Below are 27,046 nucleotides of genomic sequence, written 5' to 3'. Positions count from 1 at the left end.
CTTGGTTTTTCAAGAGGTGCTGTAGGTTGAAGTGGAATTAATGATGGTAGCAAAACTTTCATGATGAATATCATTTAAAAATTGGGCAATCCTGACATGGGAGGGTCCTGCAGGGAAATAATTGCTCTTGGTATGTTTCCCCCTTCCAACAGAGGGATACTTTGACAGCAAAATGTGTGTGTGTGTTTTTTTTTCTGAAACACCAACCCTGTGGAGACTGCTATAGTGCTGTGTTTTATTGCAATCAGTTACTGTGAGAGGTCTTTCATATCCATTAATTGTCTATGCAGTTTTCAGAACTGATGCTGGTTCTCAACTGAGCCTGATGCAAATTTGATCTCTGGGGTAAGTGGAGGTAAATCTCACCCCTCCTTTTTTTGCTGGACCCAGGCTTGCTGTTCTTTTCTCATCCTTGGAACAATGAAGGCCAGGATGTTTTCGTGGCTAAAGTCCGGGACTGAGAGACAGATGACCTGGGCTTCGTTCTCAGGTCTGCCAGAGACTGATGCTGGTCCAATAAAAGCTATTACCTCACCTGCCTTGTCTCTTTATTTGTCCTGCTGTAACTTGTTTAACCTGTGTGCCTCCGCTTTCCCCTCTGGACAACGAATGGGGACGGCACTCCTCTACCTTGCTGGGAGATTGGAAGGTTTAGTTCATAAAAAACAACCTGGATTGTCACCCTAAATCATATTAATAAGTAAATTTTATCTGCCCCAATCCGAACATGTGTGAGATTGGCTCAAGGTCTATAAAATGCTTGGAAATCTTAGCACAGAATTCACTTGAGAAGGGTAAAGCAGCAGTAGTAGTAGAAGAAAGATAAAGCTATATCCCTTCCTCTCCTTCACGATTAACCTGGGAAGCAGGAGAGAGAGATTTTCATTAAGCAGCTTGTTTGGCATACTGAATGCCCCCACCCCCTACACTGCAGATGGAGGGGAGAAGGGGCAATGGTCCACCTGACCTTTTCCTGTGATTAAAATGCAGAGCTGCTGAAGTCACAGGAACAAACTGACCCTGCTCCTCCAGGCAGAAGCCAGCATCATATATCCAAATGGGGATAGTTTCGGGAGGGGGTTGGGGAAAGGAGAGCTACCCTCCCAAGAGTTATCTCTTGGGTAGAATTCCCCTTTGGGGAAGTTCTCATGTGTTTTGAGGGTGTTCTTGCTTAAGCTAAATTCCAAGACTGAGCATCCGTGCTTCAGATGGAAAATAAGGAATGCATGTGCCCTGATCTATGTTCGTCTGGGACAATCTCCCCTCAAATGGGTTTAGGATGCTTGTCTCCCTCATAATGGAAAGGCTTTCTGAGGACAACTGGTGGAAGAGAGGCATTAACATGACGCGTGCTTTAAAAAGGAAAATTTTGCCTAGCAGGTTGTTCTGAAAGCTCCCACTGTGGGAAGCAACTTTAAGTGTAAGCTCTGGAGAGTCGGTATCCGAAAAGCAGGCTGTCAGTGCTTGGCTGAGCAAAAGGGATGGCCGTGTCCCTAGCTGAAACTGGCAAGATTGTCCCTGGTCTTGTCATGATAAAGTGTTCAGGACACTGTTAACCCCACTGGACATGCCCATTTATAATACTAGGTGGGAACAGACTTGGATAAAATGGGAGAGAATAATACTTTGCCCTTGTGGTGGTCTCTCCATATAAATGGTAAGTTCTGCCCAGGCAGGGACCAGTTTCTAGCATTAGCCAAAAGCCCCTACCAACTTTTCACTAGAATGTGGACCTGCCTCTGTGACCAGACCATTATATCAAGATTGTGTTTGCTCAGATCTAGGGCAGAGAGACGGTGGTGGTCCCTATCCTGCTGTTGGACCTGATTGGCTGAATAATAGATGGCTTCTGGAACCTGCAAATAGTCCCCTCTCTTCACAAGGATCACATTTTCCTTCTCACAGCTGAAACTGCATTACATTGTGGACCATAGTGGCCTGCAACACTGTGGCTAGGAAAAAACTATCCATTGCTGCCATAGACTGGGGCAAGACCAGCCCGCACCCGACATCTCTTTTTGCAAAGATTCCTCAGAAGCTGACGGATGCACAGTTCAGCTTCTGTTCCCGCGTCAGGTACCCACATGTTATAGGAGCATGTGTAAATCCTCAGCCCAGAGAACTCTGAATTCAAACAGAGCTATCCCTTTGGTCTCCCGTTATGAGCAGAATGAGAGTGTGAGTGGAGAGTGCCATGTAAGTTAATGTCGTGCTCATTGCCTTTTCAGGTCTGTACATATAGGGCCAATGCTGTCCCTCAAGTTCCTATGGGCACCGAGGCCTTAAATGCAGAAGCAGTGCAATGCTGCTGCAGAGGGTGAGGCTAGCAGGCCTGGGCGGGTAGCTTCTTAGCCTAACTTCTGTGTTCCATTTCTTACTTTGCTGTTCCCCCGGAGCCACACTACCCAAAGATCTCATCCTGGAGGCATGTCAACTAGGACAGCAAGCTGGCGTTTCTAAGTTTAACTCCTGTCAGATTTGCCCACAGTGTAAGCTCGGTGATGATCTCATTCACTTACACGGGGCTAATAAAATGCCAGCTGACCAGACATGCTTGGGCTGAGGTCAAATGTGCTTATTGTGAGCAGCCAACCTGGCATATCCATGGCTGGGGGAAAAAAATCCTTCTTCCTTTTACATGGAGGAATCCGCTTTCTGTTGCTGTATATCTCGTGCATGAGTCACAGGTTTTTTTTAAAGGCATTGTTATAGTGTGGTCTCAAAGCTAAGTGTCCAAATCAGACCCTTCAACAACTTGGCTTCCTTTTAAGGGAGACGGGTTTTGATTTTAAAAGGACATTGCCAAAATCTAGATCAGCGACAACCTTTGGCACACGGCCAGTCAGGTAAATCCACTGGTGGGCCAGGATGTTTGTTTACCTGCAGTATCCGCAGGTTCGGCCTATCGCAGCTCCCACTGGCTGTGGTTCGCCATCCTCCCAGGCCAATGGGGGCTGCGGGAAACGGGGCGGGCCTAGGGATGTGCTGGCTGCCGCTTCCTGCAGCTGCCATTGGCCTGGGACAGCAAACCGCAGCCAGTGGGAGCTGCGATCGGCCGAACCTGCGGACGCAGCAGGTAAACAAACCGTCCTGGCCCGCCAGCGGCTTTCCCTGGTGGGCTGCGGGCCAAAGGTTGCCAATCCCTGGTCTAGACGATCATGATGGTCCCTTCTGACATTAAAGTCAATAGCTTTCAGACCGTGGGATGATAATGCCTTTTATTTATTGATGGTGTTTCTTTTTGTTGGTTTGTTTTCCACCCCCCACTCAGGTTGGACAGGAAAATTAGACTAGTCATTTTCAGGGTCTGTCTACACTAGGAAAATGACATGTTGTTGACAGTTGGCAGCCATTTGTCTCCACTACTTCTGCCTGGAGAAGCGTTAAACAGTTTAGCAGCTAGTGTTGACCGAATCAAAGCATTGCCATTGTTGTCCCACAAAGCATCAATGACACTGGGCTAGATAAGTGCAGGGGGAGGGGCACTACAGCAATTGAAAAGAATAGGTGTTGAACGCTATTAGGATGTTCCTTACGCCACACCACTGCTCTAGCATGCAGAGGATAAGCAGATTAATGTGTAGCAAAGGAGTATTACCACACTGACATAGTTTTCTGCTCCCCGTCTAACACAAAGTGGGCCAGCACCATTATAATATTGATTGAGAAAAGGCATAGTTGTACCTTTAACCTTCCCTCCACTGAGCAGGAGCACAGAGGAGTAGGCCTTGCAGTGACCGCATCGTCTCTGTTCATTATGGCTAGCTTATTTCCACTAGCACATGCTTGCACTTGCTGTGTGGCATCTCCAGAGGACTAAAAATGCCCCACCCTAGAGACTGCTGTGGTTTTATTAACAAGTATACCAGGAAATCTTCCATGGATCCTGGAGACCGCTTGGACTCTGACAAATACTATACCTAGCAAAGACTTCTTTAATTCACAAATCCACTTTTTTTGGACGACTGCATAATCTCTGGAGCGACCTCTATAAGAAGACTATAAAGAAGTCTTTATAGAAGACTATAAAGTCTTCTGAACACAGATTGTAGCATTTGTCCTGCTGCTTTTTCATCCTCACCATCGAAATCAACAGCCATATTGCTGTTTTTCTGATGTCATTATTAAACTTAGTTCCGAGATGTGTCATGTGAAGGCTTAATGTTTGAATCAAACAGTTGTTTTTTAAAATCCTGTAGTTATTTTATAATTAAAAATACAGTTAACAGCACAAATATAAATCAAATAAATGCAAATAAACAGTAGGAGTTAACATACATGAAGGAATCATTATTCAAGAATCTCTAGAGCCATATAAAAACCTTATTATGAAAGAATGATGACAGAATAATGGCACTAAAGAAAGCTAATTTTGCATAAATGTAGAAAATAGATTTTAAAAAAGGAAGACGTGAATGATGATCACATGCAGTCCGGCCATAGTCCTTAAATATCGCAAGCGACTCATTGTGAAATAAGAGATTAACCCGGAGAGAAAATTATCTGTGGTACTAATTGCTGAGGGAACATTAAAGAAAAGTCTAAAAGCCCCTTGCAAAATATCAGGTGTTTTGATTTATCTCAAAGTTTCTTGATTTTTTTAAAAAAATTTCCAATTTGACAGAAGCATTTTCAGGTTATATACTAATGTGTTTTACCATTAGTTCTGTATAATACAAGAATTGCTCTATCAGGGCTGCATTAGTGATAGAAGGAGGAAGTGACACAAAGGAACCTTGTGACAGGAGGAACTTTTACAAAAGGTCATAGCTGTTTATAAAAAGGAGGAAAACAAGGGATCCAGGAAATTGCAGGCCATCAGGTCCGAATTGCTGCAGATATCTAGATTTTAATAAATGCCTCTCTTCCCTGACAGCCTGCAGAATTACCCTAGTATACAGCCTTGCAATTAAGTTATGTAAAATACCAGTACACCCTTTTGAGCAATGTAGGTGAAATTTACCCCTATGCAGAGAGCCAGGTCAAGGTCTGTACACATACTTATTTCCTATGTTGATGGATTCCTACTTGTATGTAGGGATGAATGTCATTCTCCATAAACAAGGGCCTGATTCTACTATCCTTACTCATGCTGAGTAGTGCTTTTACTCTCCGATGAGTTCCATTGAAACCACTGAGCCTCTTGAAGGATTAGATTTCAGAGTAGCAGCCGTGTTAGTCTGTATTTGCAAAAAGAAAAGGAGTACTTGTGGCACCTTAGAGACTAACCAATTTATTTGAGCATGAGCTTTCGTGAGCATTCACGAAAGCTCATGCTCAAATAAATTGGTTAGTCTCTAAGGTGCCACAAGTACTCCTTTTCTTCTTGAAGGATTAGGTTCTACTCAACATGAGTGAGGGTGGCAGAATTAGGCCCATAATGAATCATACTAATAAATGAATGATACTTCTTTGCTCACTTCACAGGGCACTGTCACATGGATTCTTTTAGGACATGACATTCTTCTCCATGACCTCCTAGCTAGGTGGGAGGAGAAGATGGGTCCAATGGGAGGAAATCCTTGTTCAAACACAATAAACACTTTGTGTTTTATTAGTACTTAGAGAGCAATAGGAAAATGCAGTGATCCATAATCCTGGTAGTGAAACAGATGCATGTGTTTGACTAAGTTAGAAATTCCTTCAGCATACAAATGTCTTTCACCACATCTTATTACAACTGATATCCAGGCCCTCTTCCTGGCTTTGCCACTAATTCACTGTGGGGCTTTTGCTTCACCTTCCTTTCTCCATCTGTAAAATGGGGGTAATGTCTCAAAGTGACCTACTTCATGATCTGGGGAGTCAGTTGTGAGGCTACTGTGTGTGAAGGGCTTTGTGACTTTCAGGTGAAAGGTGATATAAGTACAATCAATTGTATTTTATACTGCAAGGTTCCTTGGGCACATAGCATATTCCTAGACACATGCGGTTTCCACCAGTCCCATATTGTTCGCTTTTGTAAAAGTAATTTTGGTTAGAGATGAGTCCAGACTAAAATGCTACATCTGAACACCCCCAGATTTTGAGGATATTCAGATCTGGGTTTGGACTTTGCAACTGGGTTTGAATCAGTTCTATCTTGCACTGTGCTGCATTCATTACTTCCAATGACTAGAAGGAAAGCACTCACAGGTGCCACAGAGAAAATTGCTTTGATGCAATGGCTTCTGTCCAATTGTCTGGACAGCCCACCCCCCATTGATCTTGAATGGAGTCTAGTCACCATATTCAGTGGTGATCTGGTGTGTTTTGGAGAGACTCTTGCAAGTTATCACATTCAGTGGCAAACAACTGAGAGGAAACCAGCACTTCAGGTTCCTGGATGCTGTGAACTAAACACACCGTGTTTCAGTTGAACACAGAGATAAGACCTTTTCACCACCATATGCTATATACATGGTATAAATTCTACAGCTGCCTCTTTTGGGATGATGAATAGCACCTGGCTTGGTAGTTAGCTCTAGTGGGAATGGAGATTGGTGAGGCATACGTAAGCAGAATACTGGTTTAAGTGGTGCCTAAGAGAGGCATACGGAAGTGAGAGAGTATTAGTTCCAAGATTTGGAAACTGGAGCAGAAACTTGTCAGACACTTGTCCTGTTCGAGGGAGGCCCCCTTAGATACACAAAGTACAATTTGAGGACTACATGATTCTCCACAGGTGTGGCTACCTTTCTTGGAGGTTTAAAGATGTCACTTTGTAGGCAGTATTCAAGGAGCCAGGGCCTCCCCTTAGCATCTTTAAATGGGCCTGTCACCAGGTTCGCTCACCACTGGTGGTGCCTTCTCCTGGCTATCTTGGGGATTAGCTGCTCATGCCCACCCCCACAAATCATGTCTCTTCCGTCATCTCACCCTGCAGTCCCTCTTGCTCAGGAACCAAAGTCTCCTCTTGGTGACTCAGCCCTTTGGCTGGGTCACTATCAGGGTCAGCTCTAGGATTTTTGCCACCCCAAGCAAAAAAATTTTTGGTCGCCCCCGTTTTTTTTTCGCGCTGTTTCGCACGCGGCAAGCCTGGGAGGGAGGGGGGAGAAGCGGAGCGGCAGAGGCGGAGCGGAGGTGAGCTGAGGCGGCGGGGGCACATTTCTAGGGGCGGCCACCTCTAGAAATGTGCCTCCCCAAGCACCTGCTTGTTTTGCTGGTGCCTAGAGCCGGCCCTGGTCACTATGTGGCTTCCCTTCTGGGGGGTTTACCCAAAGTCCTCCTGAACAGTCTCAGACAGTCTTCTTCAGCACTGCAAGTGGCCAGGAGGGAAACCCAGGCCTGGCCACTACTCCGGGTTCCAGTCCAGGACCCTCAACCAGCAATTCTGGGTTTTACTGTCTCAGCCCTTGCTGCTGCTTCCCTGGACTGCTTCCTACAATTTCTGGTTTCCTTCCCTTTCTACGGGTAGATCAGCTCCAAACCCTCCTCCCTCTTCCCAGCAAGTGACTGCTGCCCCAGTCTGGTGCCAGCTTCCTGGGTCTGCCTCTTCCTCCTCAGCTGGGTGCCATCAGCAGTTAGGTCCCAGCCCTCCCTGGCTTCTCCTCCAGGTGCAACTTGGGCAGTTAATAGGCCTACCTGATCACCTGAACTCCTTCCAGTCCTGTGTGGTTGGACACACACTCACAAGATCCTTTCTCTTCTACTTTCCCTTCGCATTTTCTGGTCTGCTTCTCCTCCGATCTGTCTGACCCTTCTTCTAAGGAGCACAAGAACCAGGAGGAAAGGGGTATTGGGCATATCTGATTCTATTCTGTATACATTCTTATCCCAGGCTTATCTAGTTTTGAAGGCACTACTGGAAAGTGCTCAAGCAACGTGTCAGATGTTTGTTCTCTCATCCTCACCCTGGGGGAAAAGCATGTGCAGCAGAATGTTTTGTTTTGTAATTATCTGTGATGCCGGCATTTGAAACCAAACTTTTATCATCTCTTTGCTGTTTGAACTCTTGCAGGGCCAGATCCTGAAGTTTGGCTAACAGCTCAGGTCAATAGGTGACTTTGTTGGGTCCAGTTTGTCATCCATTGGTTACACAAACACACCTGCCAGCAAACTCCATCATTTGAGCATTGATGTCCAGCAAATAGAAGGATCATAGACACAGTCCGAGTAAATATGTTTAAATATTCAGGATAAATGTTCAGAGAATGTGTGGCAGTTTCTGCTGGCTCTAATTTTAACATTTTTAAATACGCTCCCTCATGCCCCTCACATTCCTTGTCCATTTGAGTTCCTCAATAAAGCACACAGGAACTCAGAAGATACCTTGTGTCATCACTATTTGTGTTAATGGCTTAGGAAACCCACAATCCAATCAGCTAAAATAAACAACCCAGTGTAATAGGAGCATTAATCAATGAAGCCTTCACTGCTGAAACCTAAATGTGAAATCCATTCACCTACAAGATAAAGGGATACTGAGAGACATCAAGAAAAAAACAGAGAGGACAGTCTGATGTTTTTCAAAGGTACTGAAAATCGGCATCGCTAGTTGAAGCCCCTGAGTTTGTGGGTGTTCATCACCCCTGAAAGTCAGGAGAAAAAGGGCCAATCTTGCAAGGTCGTGAGCACCTGCTGTGAGTTGGGTACTGGTCTCTTTCCTTTCCTTTTAAGATCAGTGAGTGTTGAAGGGATATAGGGTCTCACATGATTGAGCCCTAGTGAAAAAAAGAAATGTGCAAGAGAAGCAGATGATCTAAGCATATGTCACCGAGAAAGAACAATTTGCAGAATTCTGCTGGGCTTCTGCAGACCTTTTTCTGAGTGACTCACAGAGCCAATACTGTGAATTTGGACCAACCTCAAAACAAACCCAGGGTGGACTTCAAGAAAAACTGTTGTACCTTAGTTTGTTCAGAGGACCCAACCACATCAGCCACACCATCAGGGGTTCATTCACTTGCACATCTACCAATGAGATATATGCCATCATGTGCCAGCAATGCCTCTCTGCCATGTACATTGGACAAACCGGACAGTCTCTATGTAAAAGAATAAATGGACACAAATCAGACATCAGGAATGGTAACATACAAAAGCCAGTAGAAGAATACTTCAATCTACCTGGACATTCAATAACAGATTTAAAAGTAGCCATCCTTCAACAAAAAACTTCAAAAACAGACTTCAAAGAGAAACTGCAGAGCTACAATTCATTTGCAAACTTAACACCATTAATTTGGGCATGAATAGGGACTGGGAGAGGCTGGCTCACTAAAAAGCAATTTTCCCTCTCTTGGTATTGACACCTCCTCATCAGTTATTGGGAGCGGCCCTCATCCACCCTGACTGAATTGGCTTTGTCAACACTGCTTCTCCACTTGTAAGGTAACTCCCTTCTCTTCATGTGCCAGTATATTTATGCCTGTATCTGTAATTTTCACTCCATGCATCTGAAGAAGTGGGGATTTTTACCCACAAAAGCTTATGCCCAAATAAATCTGTTAAGTTTTTAAGGTGCTACCAGACTCCTTGTTGTTTTTACTCCTTGTTTGTTTTATCAGTTACTCTTACCTCAAGTAGCAAGATCTGTCAGGTGGATCTACATGTTCCAATCCTACTGATCAAACATATGGAAGGCAGTGTCATTGCACATGGTGGATTTTCTGTATTTTCAGTTTGCTTTTTAAAAAAGCTATGATATTACATGCAAAAAAAATGGTGTTAAAACAACATTATTAAGGTTGCAAAGTCAACACTCAAATGTTAGGAAATGCCAGAAGTAAGCTTGCTTGTGTTCCCAAATATGAAGAACACACAATTAGTAGCCACCTGTGAAAAGTTTAAGTGAGTTTCCCCACATTACATAAGAACTGTATGGAAGAGGCAGGGATAGCATCCAGTTCTTCAAGGTGGCATTCCATTGTCTTGTCCTGAGATCATCCTTTCTCTTTTTGCACTTCCCTAACTCATTCACTACACACCCTGCAACTTCTACAACAAATGAGGAAGCGGGGTCTTACAAACAACTGCCTCCTGAACTACACAGCCCTGATACATTCCCTGAACATCATCCTGTGCACTGACTGAGGCAAGGGTCCTGTGGAAAAAGTAGTATGTAATCATGTAATTAAAGACTGTACCATAATGCAGACAGCCAAGGGGTTGCACTTGGGATTCCTAGCATTCCCATTGCAGTTTCAATTAGATAGGGGATTCTCCTCTCCCTGTCTTCAACTATATTGTGTGGTGCAGCTGTAAAATATTAAGCATGCCAGAGGTGCCTAGCTCTCTCGTGACTGTTGAAGAGACCCCCTGTATCTAGACTGTGTAACAGTAGGGTATGTTTCTAAAACCCTTCAAAGCCATCAGGAAGACAGGTATTGTATATTTTAAAGATATTATCATTATGATTTTGGTGGGAGACGAAGTGACTCCTTTACATATATTGTGGCTTGCACAAAGAACTTGAAGTTCCTCCTAGGTGATAAGTGCTACATGTATGTAAGGTTTATATTTTATGTTAGGAATTCCTGTGAAAAATAATAGGTCCAGTACTGAACCTACATATCCCTCATGTCAATACAGACTGTAACCACTAAATCCTTCCTCATTCACTTTCCAGTAGCAAAATCTTATCGGCATAAGGAAGATTCAGATGGGTGTCTACTCTATACCACCAACTAATTGCAGGAGTTAGTCTAAACAGTGGTTTTCCTCTCCCCAAGAACAGCTGAATTTATCCCATTCCCTTAAGTACAAGATTTGATTTGGATCCACCATACATTTGGAATCTGCATGACCTACACCAGATAATGTTAACTTAGTCTTCATTAAAAATACGCCTAGAGAACCTCTCATCTTGTGAAAATTCCTGTCTGCTCTGTTGCTTTGGTTGGCAGGCTTTGGAATGCCATTATAGGGTACAAAGCAACATTTAAAAGAGATGAGATTGGGACACCGAGTGATTGTAAGAGGTGCCCTTGCTGCAGAATACCCAAAATGCCTACTTTGTGTGTGTGTTGTACAATGTCTCCTTTGCAACTTTCAGAATTTTAGGTGCAGATCGAAAAAGGAAGAGCTGGCCAGACCAAGCTGAAAAGAAGAAATGAAGTTTTAGAAAAACAACATACAACCTCAACTCCATCATCAGCAAATGATGGAATCTCTGGGACTGGCTAATCCCAAAACACTTGGATACAAGGTGTTAGACAGTGATTGAAGTTGTTCCATATTTCACCTCTTCCTGCATTTTTTCCCCATTGTCAAAGTTGTTGTTAATCCACTGCAGACTCTGGTTCAATGTTTGTGCTAAATTAAGTTATGTGTTGGGGATGATGTCAGGCCAGGCAATGCAGTGGAAAGGTGTATAGACAGAACAAAATTAAAGCAGTAAGGAAATATGCAAAGTCATGTCAATCAGGCTGGCTCAAATGTAGAGATTTCTCAATGGTTTTCTTCTTGCCCATTGCTACCCCCCATATCTTAAACACCACTTTTTATGTGGTATGATAAATATGACACCAGGTGGCCATTAAAATCCATTATTAGCCTGAGGCCACCCACACCCATTGCTCACATTAGTCTAGGAGGACCCATTATCCAAGTGGGACAGCAATGCCTCTGGTCCGCAGAGACCTCTGCTCTCTAATCCAGCCCTGTATAGCATTGAATGTCTTGGAAAGTAGACCCCTTGCCTCACTATTTTGAGTTCATCCATCAAGATGGGCATTTGTGTTCCTCTTGCAGAGCTCCCATGACAAGGATGTGATCCTCAATGTTCTCAGCATTCTCACAGACCTACTCTCTATTGGTAAGTACTGATGCCTTAATGTCTCTATTTTAGGTACTTAGATGGTCCTCTTGGTTTTAGAATCTGAGTACCTCACATTTGAAATGTCTTTACAATTCCAACACTCCATGAGACGTGGCAGTGTTATTATCCCCATTTTACAGATGGGGAACTGAGACACAGAGACTAAGTGACTTGCCTTGTCATACAGGAAATCTGGGGGGGGATCTGGGAATTGAATCTGGGTCTCTTGAGTCCCAGCTAACACCCCTGCCACTGGACCATCCTTCCTCTCTTGTAGAGTGAAGATGGGTGGGACTAAAACAGGGCACAGAGCAGACATCAACATATCTCTGTCAGGTGTTTGCTAGATCAATTCTGCCTAGTTTGCGTGAATAGCCCTTCAGCTTTTCCTCCTATTTATACGGAAGATTGGGGGGGGGTTCCTGTACCCTTTTTAATTTTATCACATGGTGAAAGAGGGGGAAAATATTCCTGTGAATTTCAAAGGTGGCCATTAATTTAACTGCTTCTCAAGATGTTTCAATCTTCCCAGGGAGTGGAACACTGGAAATGTTCAGTCACCAGGCCCACTGGAAAGAGCGAACCATGAGATATGAGCAGGAGACAGCCTCCTGGGTTGCAGCAATTTGATTCTGTAGTTGATTTCCCCTCAGAAAAAAAAAGTGCTTGGAACTGTCAGGGGAATGAACAGCTTCTCCTCTGCTTCACTTCAGTGGTATGAAATCTTCTCCATGGGTGTAGTAATCCACGCACCACAGAGACTACACTATTTTCAAAGTCTCCTCTATCTGCATGTTCACAGTGAAGGTGAACTTATTTTCCCTTCTTCAGGGCCACAAGAAGGGAAAATAAGTTGCTAGCAGAGCATTCCCCTCCATTTTTCATCAAAATGTCCTTTTGTTAAAATTTTTCCAGCTAACTCTAGTTGCCAAAATGCAGGGCTCTGTGTGTGTATGTGTGTGTGTAGTTGTTTACATCCCTATTGCAAGCCTCATATGCTCCTACTTTACACTCTCCCTCTCCCCCCAGCTCCATCAGAGACATCATAACCACAGCTGTGACTCTCTGTTGGAGTCTATATCATTCTTCAATCAGCTAGATGGCTTCACTGTGGATGATATGAGCCCCCTGGGGACTGAATGGACTGCTTCCACAATACTCCCAGCCTGGGTTTCCAGTAGAAAACTTCACAGCTGGCCAAAGATGCCTGTGGATTATGAGCTGTTGACACAGGAGGACCCAGAGGGTTAGCCTTTGGTTTCTCTGGAGACCTTATTTGTTTGGAGGCTGACTCCAGAGCTTTCCTAGGATTCATTCCCCTATCCTAGGCACTGTTGGAACTCTTTCCCTTCACTTATTTAACTTTCAATATCTAGGGAAAGATCACTGAGCATTGCACTTCTTTGAAATCTATCAGAGTCTCTGCTGCTTCTACTCCAACCCATTTCAATGCACACTGAAAGCTTCAGCAGGTGGTGGCTTATATAGATAATAGCAGCTGCAGCACGGAGCAGCATCACACATGGTTTTGACATAGAGTAGAGATGAGCCTGAACCACAGCTCCAAACTCTGGGGGTGTTTGAAATCCAAGTCCAGATGTACATTTTGCAAATGCCCTTATATTTATAATGGTCTGAGCAAGAAAACACCAGAGAAGGGTCATGTAGTGGGCTTCTTTAGGTCTGATAAGCCTCCTCTGAATCATATAATGTTCACTTATTGCTAGGTCTAAAGCTCTGCGACAGGAAAGTTATTGACTGTCCCTCCTTTTTAATTTTCTGCCCTTAGGAACAGACCGACGAATTCACTACATGGTCAGCAAAGGGGGGAGTGAAGCTTTGTTGCAGGCTCTGCTGAATGTTGCCCAGACAGCCCAGCCAGACTACAGCATCCTTTTACCTCTGCTTCGCCTCCTGGCTAAAGTAGGCCAAAGAGGTATTGCTGTGCCAGTATTACTTAAAGGATGGGGAGGGAGGAGCAGAAGGCTCCAAAGGTCACAGTCATGGTCAGTACTGGAATCTGTGAGTGTTTTAACAAGTCAGGACACTTTGCACTGAATGCTGGCTTGGCGACTGGGGGGTGGGACAGAGTGTTGTAAGACCTCCTAATAGTTTCACCCGCTAGTGGCTAGAAGTTTGTACTAAGAATATAGGCACAGCTGATGGCAATCCAGGCGGGAGAGATTCTATAATGGAGTTCATTCTGAGCTCCTGACCAGCATTTTGTGTCACCGATAAAGCCCAGCTGGGCAGTAAGTGATTCCCATACAAGACATGGTAACTTACAAAGGCTCTTTCTCTTGTGACTTGGTTTCTGTATCCCAATAACACATTCAAAAACAAGTTTCACTTGCTGCTGTGTCTCTATCATCAGAGAGATTGTTGTTCAGTGTTTGCAGCACAGCTGGGAGGCTTGAGCTTTCTTCTTCACACCCAAAGTTCAGTGGAAGCGTTATCTGTGAAGTGCTAACATTTTTATGATTTTGTTTTCTATGTACATTTCTGGCAGTTGGCCATCTGCAAAACCAGCTACATTTTTTGTCAGACAGCGTTTTGATGTAGCACGTCATAGAGGAGAGGCACCCACATAGCTCTTTCTTGGGGAGACTTTACTTTAGTTCCGTCTTGTTTCCCTTAGCTTAAAATAGGTCATTGAAACTGTTCTTTGCGTATGGAAAATGTAACACTGGGCAAGGCACCAGCCTCCTCTGTGCCTCATCTTATCTATTTGTAAAAGTCGGGGGGGAGAATACTGATTTCCTTCACAGGGGGATTGTGGGGCCTTAGTAATAAATGTTGTTTGCAATTGCTTTGAGATCTTCCTATAAAAGATCCTGTTGAAGGATGCGGCATGATTACACCACAGCATGCGGCATTTCTGTGTCCCTGTGAAAGCCACTCTTTCTTCACCATCATTTTGTTCCTTTTTGCTTTCACAGATAGGAAGTTTGGGTTGAAAGTGCAGAAACTGGACGCAATTGATGTGACCCTGAGCTTGGCAAGGAAAAATCTGACTCACCACCTGAATCTCATCCACTGTCTCTGGGTCCTGCGGGTTTATGCCTCTAGTGGTAAGTGCTCCTTTCCATTTCTCATGCCAGTGAGAGTCGGAGCTCCTTCTGCAGTTGCTACAATGCAAGCTAATGGTCCCTCTGCTACAGAAATATGCATCTATAAGTAAGCTATTGGCATCTGTGATTGATAACAGATAGAATCATATGCAAGAGCTAGCATAGCTCTAGGTACGCTCTCAGAGAAGGCAAGGAGGACTTGTGGCACCTTAGAGACTAATCAATTTATTTGAGCGTGAGCTTTCGTGAGCTACAGCTCACTTCATCAGATGCATCCGATGAAGTGAGCTGTTGCTCACGAAAGCTTACGGTCAAATAAATTGGTTAGTCTCTAAGGTGCCACAAGTCCTCCTTTTCTTTTTGCAAATACAGACTGACACAGCTGCTACTCTGAAACCTCTCATAGAAGGGTAACTCTCAGAGGGATCTTTCACTGTAAGATTCAGTGAACCTACTCATCCAAAGACTATAGAAGACAGAAAATAGTTGTGTAAAAAACATTTAGTCCAGACGATGCAGGATCGTTCCCTTCAGTCTATTCTAGATATCTTAGGTACTTACATGGACCCTAATACTATCCTCCTCACAATCATTAATGCATTTATGCTCACAACACCCTTGTGAGTTAGGGATTATTATCCTCATTGTGCTATTATCCCCATTGTGCAGAGTGGTAACTGAGGCACACAGAGACAAATGAGTTATCCAAGGTCACACAGGAAGTCTGTGACAGACTGAACCCTGACCTTCTGAGTCCCCAACTGGAGCCGTACCCACCGGAGTATTCTCCGGTGTTCAGTGACTCAAGCATTGGGATTCCTAGCTCTGCCCTCAAAAGACCACTGTGCATTCAGATATTTCCCCATGGGGAAATGTTTTCTTAGAGGCAGTACAAATTTCCCTTTGCTCACTTTCATCCTGTTGCATCCCTTTGCATTACCTAACCACTTCCTCTCCCTCCTGGCTACTTTCCCCCTGCAGAACATTCTAGATGGTTGTCCTATTCCCCTCTCCCCTGCTGTATACTCACATCACCGTCTGGCCGAGCTGTACACATCCAGCTTTCCAAATCTTTCCTCCTAAGATTTAACATTACTGGCTGTTAGCCCTCTAGGTCTTGTATTTACACAGGAGCTGGCCTCATGCTATGGGCCTTCTCAGGCAGGCAGCCAGCTCCCAGCATTCAGTCCTCTTGCCTGATAAGTGGCATTCGAAAGGGTGAGTGTAATAGAGACAGCAGTTGAAATGTGTCTTAATTTGGGTTACAGAGCTGCAGGTTCACCCAGAGCTGCCTCCCACCCTGAGCCCTTTTCCACACTCCCTCTGCTCTCGTTAAGTGCACCCGCATCCCCATTCAGAGGCTTTAGCCCATTGCACTGTGGCCTTTAACCTTTTCCGTTAGTGTCAGGACCCTGAGCCCTGCAAACACACTCTCTAGTTCATTAAAGTGACCCTGAAGTCCCACTGCAATAGTACCTAAGCATCTCCATAAGAAACTGGTGCAAAAATGCAAAAAATTTTGTTCCTAATCCCCGCCGCCCCCCAAATTCATAGTCAAAATCTTTCAACTTGGTTAAATCTCTTCTGTCCCTGAGTTCCTACGTCCCACCAAGGGCCTGAGGAGGAATTCATCACTGTGCTGTGCTGTATAGGCCTAATCCTTAGGGTCTGCACAACCTCCCCTGGTGAACCCCACCCCAGTGCCTCAGAACGTCCTACCTCCTCCACCCCATTCAGCACTGGCTCTTAGTTCAGTGCCACATCTGCACATAACCAGGACATAGGTGTTGTTCTGGGATAGGCTGAGGCTTTTACGGATGTGGTAAAGAACTGGAGAATTTCCCTCCCTCCAAGTCACCTAATTGACTGGAGCAGTAGAGAACCCAGGAGCATATAACACCCTGAAGGGTCCTTGCGGGTAGGAATCTAAGCAGCCAGCCCGACCTTGTTAAGATCTCACTGTAGCTGCTTATTGTCCTGGGTTGCTCCTTTCCCAGCGTGGGCTGCCAGCCCTGTGTGCAGCATGCCCCCCGGTCTGCAGGGAGCAGAGTTTAAGCAGCTGTGTACGCTGCACTGTCCCCATGAATAGTTTGCTATTGTGAAAGTAGCCAGTGAGCCTTCCAAGATTTTCCATCAGCGGGATGACTTGGCTGAGATCCACATAAGCTGATGGGCCCTTTGGCAGCTTTCTGGCCAGTGGGGGATAGTTAGTAACAAAGCAGCCAAAAAACCCAGCCTGGGGCAGGCATCCAAGACTCCTGCTGGCTGCTGATGGGGATGTTGATTTCTCATTCTTTCCCCCTCTTAGGACAATAAACTGTCTTTTTTTAAAGCACTTAACTGTTTTAGGCTTTATGCCCTCCCTGTTCACCTAGAGATCCCCCATTATTAGCTTCACTCACTCAAGCCCCTGAATCTCCCCTGCTCTCCCTTCTCCCTGTGAGGTTGGAGGTTTGATGATGAACTGTTGTAGGTTAGCTTTAAAGCCAAACAGCCAATTTCTGTGCAGCCCTTTCCCAGGTATGCCACTGTGTCTGACTGCAAAAGTTAACAGCATTGTCAAGGGAAGAATTAAAGATAGGAGTGGCTGAGGTGGGGCTGCATCTGCACTCAGAAGTACCTATCCGAAGAGCAGAAATAACAGGGATTAGTGCAGAAAGGAAAGAAATCCTCTCCTATCCCACTCCAAGCCCCTAGGAGATATTCCGTGTGCATGGAATTGCCCCTGGAAACTGTGAGTGGATTTGATTGGCCCCATTTAACCCTAACCTGTCTCTAGAGAGTGCAACATCTTCTACAAATGATGGGGCAACTGTAAACTACTTGAATGAGCACAGGGCTAAGAGTTAGGAGAATGGGGTGCTAGTCTTGAATCTGCCTGTGAGTCATTCTGTGACCGTTGATCTCTGTGTGCCTCAGTTCCTACATCTGTAAAAAGGTCAAAGAGACCCATTTGGAAGCCCAGAGGCTCTGCTGCTAATCTCAGCTGCTGCTCCTCTCTTTACTGCTCTACCAGTAACTCCAGCAACCCAAGCTTACTGCTCTGGATCTAACTCCCTGTCTCTCTCGTTGTCCCAGTCTCTGCAGGAACCAAGCTGGGCATTAATGGAGCCATGGAGCTGCTTTTCAAAGTCATCACTCCTTACACCAAGAAACACTCCAGGACAGTCAGGTAGGCAGCAGCTGCAAGGGAGTCCATTTGGGTCTGTCCGAGTGTAGCCAAATGTACGGATGGATGAACAAGTTTAGATCAGAGCTAGAACGAACAGCACTGGTCAGAGCCAGACCTGGAGCCGAGTGTTTCTAAAGTTCTAGGGGTGTCTGGAACCAAGAGTTTGGTGCCACTTGTAAAGAAAATGAAATCAAAACTGACACAACTTCACTGCAAATGTGAAATGAACATTTTTAGAGGTACAAAAACATTCAGCAAATTGTCACTGGGTCCTGGGGATTCCCAGTGCATCACACTGCCATGCTGAGGAATGGGGTTCAGGTCCCAGCATCAGTTCCTCGCACCCCAGTGTGGTGAAGCATTAGGAGTTAGGTGGAGACAGCCCCCTCTCTGCAACTGATGGTAACAAGCCCTTTGTGTCACTCTGCAGCAGGCTTCTGCTCCACTTGACCAAAGAGATGCAGTGATTGTCTTAAAGCAGAGCTTTGCCCAGCCCTTCTCAGATGGAGAGTTGTGATTGGCCCAATGTGGGGCTTTTAATGGGCTGGGACCCCTGCCACCTCCAATAAAATCCTAATGTCTGGGTCTATTTTTAAGCACATGGCAAATGTTGTTTCAAAGTGACTTTTTTCTATAGATACTAAACCTGCTCAGCTTCTCCAGCTTGCCTCTAAAATTAGCCATGCAGCTGTCTGCTCCAGCCCTGTCCCCAGCCAGTTCTCAGGGTAAGATTTATGAGGCCTGCACGCCTGTAACTGGGAAGGAGTACATGGGTGTGGATAACAAACACCAGCGGCTTTGCACCAGCCCAGCCTGCTACAAACAATAGAGAGAAAACGCAGGCTACTGCTATGCATGTCTGTGCAGTGCCCTAGACTCACAGCTCACGCAGCCAGGCACACAGTCATGAGTTGGCTCATGCAAGGCTCAGTATACATGTCTGTGCGGTGCCCTGTGTGCACAGCTCACACAGCCATGTGCTTGCTCACGTAGTAGCCGGTGTACACAACTCACACAGAGAGCCGCATGCTCAAATACTTGCTTGTTGAACACACAGCGTGCTCAGGTTTCAGAGGAGCAGCCGTGTTAGTCTGTATTCGCAAAAAGAAAAGGAGGACTTGTGGCACCTTCGAGACTAACACATTTATTTGAGCGTAAGCTTTTGTGAGATACAGCTCACTTCATCGGATGCATTCCAAGTTGATAGATTTCCACTCCATACGGCTAAATTCAGTGCCTTGCATCATGACAGGTTTCTGAGTAGCAGCTGTTTTAGTCTGTATCCGCAAAAAGAACAGGAGGACTTGTGGCACCTTAGGGACTAACACATTTATTTGAGCATAAGCTTTCGTGGGCTACAGCTCACTTCATCGGATGCATTCCTTATGCTTATACTTATGCGCAAATAAATTTGTGAGTCTCTAAGGTGCCACAAGTCCTCCTTTCCTTTTTTGCAGTGTACTCATTCTCTCACAGGCGCCGGCTTGTTCATTTCCCCGGGGGAGCTCAACCTCTGCTCCACGTCAGGCCCTGCCCCTATTCCAACCCTTCCCCCAAGGCTCCACCCCGCCCCGCCTCTTCCCACCCCTGCCCCTTCCCCAAGCGTGCCCCACCCTTGCTCTGCCCCCTCCCCGCAGCACCTCCTGCATGCTGTTGAAAGCAGGAGGCGGGTGGCACTGGGAGAGAGGGGGAGGAGCTCATCGGCGGGGCTGCCGGTGGATGCTGAGCACCCACTATTTTTCCCCTGTGGGTGCTCCAGCCTCGGAGCACCCACAGAGTCAGAGCCTATGCTCACTCTCACTTGTCTCAGCAAGGGTCATGGACGATAGAGAGGCAGACAAGATAGTCTGTGACACTAGAGGGAGGGGGCTGGCCCTTGTCTGGGTGCTGTTAGTGGCCCTGTGGTTGGCAGATAGGGTGGGTACAGGCTGGGCACTAGTTATAGACTGAAAGGTCTTGAAGGGAGGAAGAGCAGATGGACGTGGGTGGACTTGGAATTCTGATATTTGCCGAACCAACTGGGTCGTAGGTTTACCATGCTGAATGAGACCATAGGTCAGTCAGGCTCAGCGTACTGTCTCTGTCAAGGGCCAATACCTGATATTCCAGGAGAAGGAGACCTAATCACCAGCCCAAATCTCCCAATAATGCACCTGGCCAATTATACACTTTTCATGGGGAAGTGATTTGAGTCGCTTCCCACCACCCTGAGGCGATCAGCGTACACCTTGACTCATGCCGCTGTCATTCTTTAAATACAGTGTAACAACAGCACACACTGCTCCTCGTCCTACATCTGTCAGGCTTTTTGGAATCTGGCTAAACTGCTTGCCTTGCTAGCTGCTTGGCTCTTAAGACCAAGTGGGCCCGGCACATGTACAGCTTCCTGCAGCTGCCTTGTTTGTGGGACTCAATTAACTTTTGCTTTGGCTGCATTTTTGGCCTTCCAATAGTGTGCGAAATACCTGGACCTGCTTTGCAGCTTCTGTAATCTCCACGGACCCTCCTTTTGAGCCTGGGAGGAGTGCAGGACATTCCTTGTGGAGTGGTTCTGATATCACCCGCTCTGAGAATACTGTCTCCTACATTCCTAGACTGTCTGAGCCCCCTCCAAGATTCCTCTCAGGCCTTGCATTATCTTCAGGACTCAGGTTCACTGGGGAACTGGTTAACATGAAACTGCGTGGCCCAGAATATGTTCACTCCAGAGTGCCTGGGCTCAGATACTGTAGCAATTGAAAATGATTGATGTGTCAATGCCTATACTTAACTGAATAGGCAAATTCTCCTCCCTTCCTGCCCCCCCTTCCTATGGAATTGCTGCCTGTGATTAGAATAGTGTTTAGTTATAGTAGCACAATTGTGTAACTCTGCACTTTCTAGCTCAGAATGTGAGTGTAATAGGACTTGGACTTCATCAGTTCAGTGTGATGGAGCATGGCTGGTGAATTTTGTACCAGCGAAAGCTGTCCTGGAAACTGAACTCCTCTATTTACACACTGCACAGATAAAGCACAGAGGGAGGCAATGAAACCTTCCTCCTTTGTCCTCTACCTCACCTGGGCTGCATGGGGTGTTCGGTCTCGATGGCCCTATTTAGTTACTGGCTCTCTGCTGAAAGCTGCTCACAATGATACATCCATACTCCTGGTTTTTGTGAGGTGCACTATGAAGTGGGCTGAGACTTCAGTTTCGGAAAAGAAGAGCAATAAACAGTGCATTTCTTTCGGACAGCAATGATTTTAGTTTGTCATCAGCAGTACTTTCATTTTGTTTCCCTTTATCCGGCTCACTAATGCTGGTTGGGAACTTTTCCATCAGTGTTTTTTGATGGAAAATGCAGTTTTGATTTTTGCTGAAATTTTGTCATTTTTCTGTTGGAAAAATCAACCCCAAGCATTTGGGTTTGGTTTGGATTGAGTCTAATCAACATGTTTCATTCTGAGTCAGTTCCACGTTAATCTGTGTCTGCCTGAGCTGCCGTGGTGCCTCGTGGGAGTTGTAGATGACAGGTGAACGTGGCATCTGGGTCCTGGAAGTGGCAATCCCTGTGCTCCAGCCCACGGTACTTGTGGAGAGACACGGGTTAACCAGCAGGACCTGAATCAACAGAAGGCTTTTAGCCTCCCAGGGAGCCAGCCTGGAGCCCGTACTTTTAATTACATTTTAAGAGCAAGGAGCTAGGAGTGGCTGAGCATCTCTATGGCTGGACTGGAGACAGCTTGCTCTTCACTAGAGGAAATGCTACTAACTTCGGCATAAACCCATTTTGGTTTAACAGTATGTTTGTTCACGGCTTCTTGAAAGGCTTTATTTTCCTCTTGTTCAGAAGAGAGAGAGGCTGCACCTGTTTCCAGCCCATCTGAAGGCATTGCTCTCACTCGGTGCCACAGAGAAGCAGAGACTTGGTTTACTAGGCAGCGAGTGCTCTCAGAGACTACTGGCGTGGATCTAGAGTGTAAAATTGGAACTCCAAAGTGCAAGGAAGGTGGGAGATTCCCTCTTCCCTCAGCTCTAAGGGACTCCTGGGACAATGATGGTCTGAAAATCTCCGGCATCTTTAAATTTTCATCAGAAATTGGGGGCAGGGTGTGTGTGTGTGTGGGGAAAGAATATGAAAATGTTCTTCTGTTTTCTGATCAACTGTAATTGGAAATCTCTAGAGAGGCAGAGGCAGATTAGCTTGCTGTGGCAGAGCAAGCTGAGCAAGAGAGCGTAGGTTTGTTTTTGGGTTTCTTTCCAGCTCCTGTTTGGAGCCCGAAGAGAGACAAAGGGGGTGGCCTGGGCTATTTGGGGAGGTTTTGCTCATGGTCTTGTTCCAAACAAGCCTCTGATCCTCCCCTTTTCCCTGCCCTTGACATTTTCGTTCAGTTTTATAGCTACATGCCACCAGGATTTACCCTGCTGTTGGGAGGAAGGAACAGCTGGCATCCCCCGGGGGCTGATGTTACCTTTACTTTTTGATCAGCTGCCAGGAATGCATAATGGAAAATGCACCCACTCCAGTTACTATGTCCTCTCTCATGGATGTACTCTGATTGTACTAGCCCAGGCAGTAGAAGCACCGAGGTCATTTTAAGAGCCTGGCCTGTAGAGCCCCAGGATCAGAGCTATTTGTTAAGCCAGCAAAGATGTGGAAACAAGATACATAGTGCTATTTATTTTTCACAGTGGCAAAGCGGTGGGTTATTTAGATACAGACTCTTCCATGCCACAACTGACCTCTACTGGGGTATATACCAAGTGGCTTTAATTTATATAACTCACGGACATTGTTGGTCTCAATTAGGTGTGTACGATACTCACATTGTTATACCATGATTTTGTGGGTCTACCCAAAAGTAGCCATATTTGAAAGAAAAGGCAAAACTTTATTAAAAAATCTTATAGAATTCAATAAACATCCACAGGGTTCTATAGAACTTTGATAAGGCTCCATTGAACTTAAGTGAAGCTGAAGCCCTTTCAATAGACTTTCTTATCCATCTTGTGGTGTTCTTTGACAGAGAGAATTCGCTGTTAAATTTTATAGGATTTTTTTAAACCCTGAAGAGCGGTTCTTATTTTCTGTAAAAATTATCTGGGCTTCTTCCATGATGGAAAGACTAGTGTCCTAGCAAATGGTAAAAGATGATGCCAAATGTACCTAAGTAGCCCAGACTCTTAGGAAGAGGTGAGACTGAAAGAGACAGGGTGGAATTTGTTGAAGGGGAAAACAGCACAGCAGAGGTATCTTGGGCCATGAGGGGGCACTTGCATAGTAGCCAGCCCCACCAAAGCTAATTCAGTTGAAAATTTGACTTATAAAAATTCTTTCAGTAGTATTTGCCCATTGCTATTTTTGCCAACTCTTGTGATTTTTACCTCCTGTAAACATGTTTCTGAGAATCTCAGCTTCCGTTTGTGTGGGGTTTTTTTTGTTTTTTTGGTCTTTTTTTAAAATGAAAGTTTCCAGGCCTCATGATTGCCGAGGAAGGCTTGAAAATGTGACCCCTCCCCCACCAAGAAAGCTCAAAAATCAGAAGACAAATTAAAAAATACAATTAAAAAAAATCTTATGACTCTTTGGGGGCTGACACATGGTTTTTGAAAGCTTGGGGTTGGCAATACTGCGGTGCCAGAAAAAGACTCGTCAGAATGTGAGAGTAGTGGAAAATCTTCACTGGAGCTTTGTAGCCAGGACTACTTAAGTTAAGAGAACTGATTCAGTCACTTCTTGAGTCACCAAACTCAGATTCTCAGGTGATTTGAGTTGTTTGGTAAACTGGTTGCAAGTAAACAATATGCTTTTTAGTAGGCTAAATGTAAATGTTTGCATCTAGGAAAAAAGAACGGAGGCCATAATTACAGGATGGGGCTCTCTGCTGGGAAGCAGTGACTGAAAAAGATTTGGGGGTCATGAAAAAGATTTGGGGGTCATGATGGATAATCAGCTGAAGCATGAGCTCCTAATGTGATGCTGTGACCAAAAGAGTGAATGAGAACCTGGGATGCATAAAACAGGGAATTCTCTCCACTTCTACTCGAGGTTAGTTTACTTCTATATTTGGCATAGATGCGACTGCTGCTGGAATCCTGTGTCCAGTTCTGGTGCCCACAATTCAAAAAGGATGTTGATAAATTGGAGAGGGTTCAGAGAAGAGCCACGGGAATGACTGAAGGATTAGAAAACCTGCCTTATAGCAATAGACTCAAAGAGCTCGATCTATTTATCTTAATAAAGGGCAGATTCAGGCGTAATTTTGATTACAGTCTATAAGTATCCACCTGGGTAACAAATAATTAATAATGGGCTCTTCAGTCTAGCAGAGAAATGCATAAAATGATCCAATAGCTGGAAGCTGAAGCTACACAAATTCAGGCTGTAAATAAGATGTAAGTTTTTAACAGTGAAGGTAATAACCATTGGAACAACTTACGAAGGGTTGTGGTGGTTTCTTGATCACTGACAACAGTTAAATGAAGACTGAATGTTTTTTCTAAAAGTTATGCTCTAAGACTTATTCTGGGGAAGTTCTATGGCCTGTGTTATACAGGAGGTCAGACTAGAGCATCACAAAGGTCCTTGCTGGTCTTGGAATCTATGAAATATCAAGCTGAACAGAAATTAAAACCACAAACCAAATACCTGCAATTCACTCTATTGGGTCTGTGGTCAGTTGTCCCCCATGTGTGACTGACCATCCAAGAATAACCCAGTGGGATTGAAACACATGAAGTGCTGAGACATGGAAGTGCAAACACTGATGGTGGCTTCACAATAGTTTTGAAATAGACACAGAACAGTACTTTTCTAGAAGAGATATTTTGCTTGCACACATCACAGTGATTTTGGTTTTCCCCTCTACTGCTCCAAGCACCCTCCCACATCCCTTCTCAAAGCACACTTCTTAAGGCAAGATAAAACGGGGATGTTGAGTTCTCCTGAAGGATGACCTGGTTAAAAAGTGATTGGGTGCCTACTTTAATAAGGAAAGGAGAGATCATAGTGGCATCGGATCAATGTCCACTTTGGATATAAGGAGAAGAGATGTGGGGTCATTCAGGTAGAGCAGAGAGGGTTGACTACAGTACTGGAATTATTCCCGGGTTCTCGGGGCAAAGCTTTTGTTACAACTAGCGGAAAGATACGTGAAAGGAGCTTCTCACTGTAGGAGAAGCTTTGGCCACTGTAACAGGGCTGGCTGCCATGCAAGTGCCCCCTACTGGTCTGGGCACTTGACCTAGTGAAGGCAGTTTGAGCTCGCCATCCTTTAACTCTGCTAATCGTAGGAGCTATGTTCTATTGCTGGCTGACTACTGTGTACATTTGTGGCACACTCCATTTCCCAGTTGTTCTGAAATTTCAGTGCTCTGGTTGAACAGCAGTGGGAAGCACATGTCTGCCCCACCTCTCTCTGGCCACCGCCAGCCAATATTTTGAGCATGAGAAATGAACTCAGCACACCGACACCCTGATTAGTTCCTCTGCAACCTGATACAGCAGCTGCCATGACTGGTGTTGTGAGGAATAACCAGCAGACAGCTTTATGCATGTGTTTTATCTGGCAATAGTTTTTGATAGGAGATCGGAGGCAAATCATCCTTAATTCCTCTTGTTGGTCTGTGATTTTTGTTAATCACGTTGAGCTGTTTGGGTATTTAATTGGAGGATAACACATAATTCTGCTGGAATGTGGTCAGAATTAATCATTGGTTAATTCCCACTTATTTGGAAGTTGCTATTTGGCTACTTGATCCCTGTTGAAAACTCAGAGGAGGGGCTGAAATATGTCTCCTGGACTATGTCACTGGCAGAATTACATGCTTTTTATCCAGGTCTGATCGACATGGGATTTAGTCTAGAAGAACATCCTACTAAATAAACTGGATGGAGAGGGATGGAGGATGTCAACAGGAGAGGGGAAAACGGTCCATTCAAGATTCTCCTTTATACCAAGGGCTGTTCATTTTGATTAATATCTTAGATGACATGGAATAGAGATGAGTACATCATTGGTATAAGTAAATAAAATGCAGCATTTGAATGTAATCTAATGAGTCATTGTAATAGGACAAATGAGGTCTGATCCAGAGGAGTCTTGTTTATGCAGTTCCTTAGCCTAGGTTCTCCTTGTACAGTCTATATTGCTTCCCTGAATAATCTGCCTTAATAATAAGTAATAAAATCTTATTTTATATCAGTGGTAGCTCAGAAATAGAAATGCTTTGAAAATATAGTTACACCAAAGAATTATCTGTTATTGGCTGTGTACTGTTAATAACAGAAGGAGAGAGAAATTGAAAAATTAAGAGGCAGAGTCAAGGGAGAAAAGAGATTCTTTCTGATGAGATTTGAAAATAGATGGAGAGTCAATGAGGCTGAGAGAAATACTGCACAGGAAAGTTGCTCCAGATGGCAGGAGCAAATAAATTCATACAGAAAGCCTGGTGCCATCTATTGGTAGCCGCAAGTGTTATGCAATTACCACAGTTAAAACAGCTCTCAAAAACCATTTTATACAATATTTGACAAACAGATAGAAATCCACTTCCACATTTAACTTAATTTCTATAAAAAATGACGGGAAAGAACAAGTATTGATTGACTCACTTCATCAGTAGTACTATTCCAGAGGAGATAAGCTCATTGTTGATTTAGCTCACAGAGGTCAATGGCCATTTCATTTCTATGCCAGAAATAGAATGGCTGGGGTTAGAAAGAACTGATGCTTCCTAGTCAAGGGATTTCTTTGCTTTCCCATTATATCATCCCCTTCACTGGCCTATTGGGTTATGTTTGAAAAGATGACATCAGGGCAAGGTCTTGCTATTCCCCGTGACTTGACTTTCACACCCCATGGCTATAACTGTTGTAATTTACAGTTGACCTTGCATAATGTCTTTTGACGCATATCTCCCATCCAACCACAGACATTATTTGCCCAGTCTAATGAGATATACAACTCTATTTCACATGGGATCTTTCATGCAAGCTGAATACCAGAGTGCTTCCCAGAGCTAGATAATATGTAAGCAATAGGGTGATGTACTAATTATCAGAAGGAAGAGGGATCGGGAGGT

At 44.8% G+C, this 27,046-nt stretch overlaps 1 protein-coding gene across 1 annotated transcript in view; it reads left to right on the top strand.

Moving 5' to 3' along the window:
* The window catches only part of AGBL1 (AGBL carboxypeptidase 1), a 377,284-nt gene that overhangs the window by 12,044 nt on the left and 338,194 nt on the right, over positions 1 to 27,046 (top strand). Inside the window, exons 2-5 of the mRNA XM_084641264.1 lie at positions 11,674 to 11,737; positions 13,530 to 13,676; positions 14,680 to 14,811; positions 17,890 to 17,983. Of these exons, the coding sequence (XP_084497390.1) occupies positions 11,674 to 11,737; positions 13,530 to 13,676; positions 14,680 to 14,811; positions 17,890 to 17,983 (437 nt within the window). The remainder of the gene's footprint in view (positions 1 to 11,673; positions 11,738 to 13,529; positions 13,677 to 14,679; positions 14,812 to 17,889; positions 17,984 to 27,046) is intronic.

Source organism: Lepidochelys olivacea (assembly GCF_965140295.1).
Source record: "Lepidochelys olivacea isolate rLepOli2 genome assembly, chromosome: 10".
NCBI lineage: Eukaryota > Metazoa > Chordata > Testudines > Cheloniidae > Lepidochelys > Lepidochelys olivacea.
The sequence above is the reverse complement of the archived record's forward strand: the minus strand, read 5'-3'. Positions and strand labels throughout refer to the sequence as shown.